Source organism: Arachis ipaensis, chromosome B07 (genome assembly GCF_000816755.2).
Source record: "Arachis ipaensis cultivar K30076 chromosome B07, Araip1.1, whole genome shotgun sequence".
Taxonomy (NCBI): Eukaryota; Viridiplantae; Streptophyta; class Magnoliopsida; order Fabales; family Fabaceae; genus Arachis; species Arachis ipaensis.
Genome location: NC_029791.2, coordinates 103,281,639 through 103,285,906, shown reverse-complemented (window position 1 = coordinate 103,285,906; position 4,268 = coordinate 103,281,639). Strand labels below are relative to the sequence as shown.

The 4,268-nt window shown below is 32.0% G+C and overlaps 1 protein-coding gene across 2 annotated transcripts; it reads right to left on the bottom strand.

Annotated features, from left to right (window-relative positions):
• On the bottom strand, nucleotides 267–3,208 carry LOC107608362 (auxin-responsive protein SAUR50). 2 transcript variants are annotated; one of them, XM_016310170.2, is made up of 2 exons: nucleotides 2,800–3,208; nucleotides 267–912 (listed from the first exon to the last, which is right to left on the bottom strand). In XM_016310170.2, the coding sequence occupies exons 1-2, from the start codon at nucleotides 2,940–2,942 to the stop codon at nucleotides 567–569; spliced, it is 489 nt and encodes a 162-aa protein (XP_016165656.2). In that variant the 5' UTR covers nucleotides 2,943–3,208; the 3' UTR covers nucleotides 267–566. The 2 variants fall into 2 exon arrangements, with proteins under 2 accessions (XP_016165656.2, XP_020961773.1); XM_021106114.1 differs by having other exon boundaries at nucleotides 267–940; nucleotides 2,800–2,993.

Sequence of the window (4,268 nt, the reverse complement as noted above, 5' to 3'; positions counted from 1 at the left end):
TCATATACTCATATTGTATCAGACGGAGAAATATCTTGCATGAGCTTTGAAAAAGCATTGACAAAGATTATGTTTAATTTAATTTCTAATATAATATATGACATTGTCCCGCTTAGCTTCCTATCTAAATGAGTAACTATTATTCATATAAATATTATTTGAAATAAGCATGGTCGGTAGTGACCAAACATTCCGGTGGGAGTGATTTTCCGAAGGGTGATAAATCTGAGTGGCATAAACTGAATTAAAGTGTGGCTCAATGCTCATCATCATACTATACCTTAAGATTGTATAATCCATAGTTCAATCAAAACATAGACAAGGAAATGAACAAGACATGAAATTAGTTCCTGCCACTGGCACTCAACTCTGCAGGAAAAAATGCTCTGCTTTTTCTAGCTAGCTACAAGATTTACAATATATAAATATATATAACATGTGATGAATGGAAATTAAACAACGGAGAAAATCAAGAGAGAGAAGCAATGAAGCAGCTTCATGTTTGAATTAGCAGGTGTTTTAACATGAAAAGAAATAAAATGGTTTGATAGAGTGTAGAAGATGGTTCATCTGAGCATGGAAGTAAGAGACTCAAAAACATGTTGTTGACAAGGAATGGTGAGACCCATTTGATGATCAAATCCAAACTCTTCTTCTGCCTGATGAAGGAGGATCTGAAACTGTGGTGTGCTGAGGAAGGAGATGGGAAGAATGTACCTGCTTCTCTTCTCTCCAACTCCACCAACATAAACAACAAAGTGACCCTTTGGAACGTCTTCACCTTGCTGCTGTTGTTTCCTTCCTAAACTGGAGCATCTCTTCACCATTTGCTTGATCATTGTTGTTTGAGAAGCAAGCCTGCTACTTGATTTTCTCATAGCCATTGTGGATTGATGTGAAGTTTGTTGTGAACTGTGAAAAATCAAAGGGAACGTGGTGCCTATTTATGATGGTCAATTGGTCAGTTTAGTAACTTAGTATTAGAGAATAGAGATAGAAAATGGTAATGTGGGGACAAAGGACAAGGGCCCTAGGGCCCTTTTTGGGGGCCATGCGTTGTTGTTGAAGGACATTAAGGCCCTCACTTTTTGGGTTTCTTCCCCATTGCCACCTTTTCATGCTACATGGTTTGGCCCGTTTTGAGTTTAACTTTTTTTTTTAACAAAAAGATTTAAAATTTATAATTTAGTATAAAAATATATTTGTTGGTCAAATATTGATAAAAAATAATAAATTTTATTGGTCATAAACATTTTTATTATATTTTATATCAATAGTTTATATTTAAAAAAGTAACCTATAAACCATGTTATTATATTTTTTTCTAAGATAATAAAAAAAAAAAGATAATTTCAAAACATGTTAACATGTTTGTTACTTGTAATAGTATAAGTTATTTTCTAAAGAACATTACTCTATATCATTTTTTTTTGGAATGCACAAGCATTGCTCATACTTGTGTTGGATACTTTTGTGATGTCCACTTGAAAAACTAGTAACTAATTAAACACAAATTTATTATTATTAAATTAAATTATAAATACTATTATTTTTTTCTCTAACTTTTTAGAGTTTTAAAAACGTATTTTGTTGATTTTTAGGAAATCAATGGTGGTTCGATATCTGATAATTTGAGAGTGAAACCTACTCCACTTTGTGAGTACCAATTTTTTAAAAGTGCATCAAAGACCCTTTAATTAGACGAGATTTAAGAAAATCTAAAAATAAAATAAAGACTTTGAAAATAAATTTGATTGAATTTGAAATGGTTTACATTGAATTTAAATAAAGCAATAAAATGCCTTCGATTAGATCAAAGGACTTTGAATTCGAAAATAACAATACGGAAATGTAAATCTTAACAAGGAAATTAAACGTTGTTTAAAAGATAAATTTGCAAGAAAAGTAAAGTTTGCAGAAAATGTAAATGGAAAGTAAAAACAAGTGGAAAGATCCCTACAGAAATTTGACTCGAAGCAAACTCAGAAAATTCCTGGGATGTAAGTGTGCGTGAGTAATTTCTGAAGTAAAGTTCCAACCCTTATATCTTCAAGCCTTCTTCTATTTAAAGCCATCTCTTAATCCTTCGAATTGAAATATAATTCCCACGTGCGCTTCTTTTGCTCGATCATGTAATGCCTAAAAACAACCTTTAAATCTCAAAATCTTCAATCCACTCCATCAAATAACTTATTATCCGGCTAAGCTAATCGATCATTTACTCGATATCCCCAAACATAAGACCTCTTTGATATAAACTTCCTTCCCAAAGCTCATTTACTAATCCTCGAATAGCTTCCTTCATCAAAAATAATTATTCTCGACTAACAAGACGGAAAAACTTACATTATATGCATACGTGCGCGCGCACACATATATATAATATTAGAGAATTCATAGAATTGATTATTTTTTATTATTACTTTTAGCTATTAGTTTAATTTTTTTAGTCTAATAATCTAACAGTATACTTTTAACTTATAATTTTAAACATTAATGACTGACTGCTAATAAAAAATAACCAATTTTACTTATCTTCTAATAAGTTTTGGTTATTTTATAAAGACAGGTCAATTATAAATGTTAGTTTCATGTTAGTTTCTTTTCCTTCTATTACATGCTATTTACTTTGATTCTCTGTTTTGTATGTATCTCAGAAGAGAAATGAAAAGAAAAAAAATGGAATGCAGAAATTAACACAATGCATGTGGCATTGTAAGAGGAACTGAGGAAATATCCCTCCAAATTGCAGTGTTTCTTTTTTTTTTTTTTCCTGAGTCGTACATTAAGATTACATACCTGCGGCATGCAAGTTCTCTATAGATATACAACACAGCAAGTGATCCATGGCTACCTAACTTCGTGCCCTGCCATCTCCGTTCTTCTTCTCTGTCTCTCACTACTGTACGTGAAGGCACAGCATGTGATGTGAATGATCTCATACCACTCTTGTGTAATTCGCATTGATCTGTGTGCACCACTTACATCTTGGTCCCCTCCCTTTGTAGTTCCATTTTTGTTATCTTATATTTGTATATATATGTCCACATCATATCGTATTGTGGAGCCATGTTTACTTAACGCACTTTCAATAACCACTAATTAGATTGTTGCTACCACTCGTCTAGTCTAATCTTAATTAATGCTACCAAGTTCTGCAAAATAGTATAGTATTTATGGTGAGATAGATAGGAATTGATAACTAGCAATACTCATGAAAAGGGCACCTTAGCTTGCATTTTTATCATAAATTAAACATACATATATCCTTTACTACTATATATATAAAAAGAGATCATCATTCTCTCATCAGAACGGTGGAGTTATGACGATACCAAATAAAACAAGTTCTTGAATTGAATGTAAAAGTGTCAAGTAGTTGAGTTGAGACATGGGGCCACACGTTCACGCTCTCCAAAAGAGTCTTCCCCATGTTCTGTGATCCACAATTCACATTGCTTGATATACTAACAACAATAATATCATGTCAGATATGTTTTTTACTTTTCTTTTCTTTAATGAAAACTTGATGACATCATATCATTAGTTAGTTAATTAACCACCTTTTATTCATCTCTCGTTTTTTCTCAAAGACTCAAACATATAAATTGCAACATATCTACTAGATTATTATACGTCACATGTCTTGTAAAATTTATTTAAATTTTAGATGTTCAAATAATAAAACTATTTATAGATTTAAAAGGAGTAAATGCATCATTCCACAGCATCCTGCGTTAATGCATAGTCCAAAATAAAAACACACTCATAAAATGTAGTATACACCCTCTAACCTAATAATTATATCAGTGACTATTTGTACCACTTAAATCTTAACTTTGAGGTCACATGAAAATAACTTAAGCGTTGTTCCAAGGAAAAGAACAAATACAGCAAACCATCAATTCTATCTCTGCCATGCATCTTCAGCTAAGCACATGTAAGCATGTTACTTTTGCTGATGATGAGTGAAAATGCGATAAATTAGGAAAAGAAGTACATGAAAATGGCAGCAGCAGCAGCCAGCAGCCACCGACTGCTTCTCCTGAATCCATGAAACACCATTAAATCGACGGACCATGGTCATAATAATAAATTAATAATCTTCTTAACATTGTATAGAATAAATTAAATTGAACATAAGCTAGATAGCTATTAATAATAATGGAGTCACGTTGCATTTATCCTTTTTTGACAAGTGATTAAGATACCGGAACGGAGATTGTAGATATCTAACAGGGATGCTTCCATAAAGACGTGTAAAACGT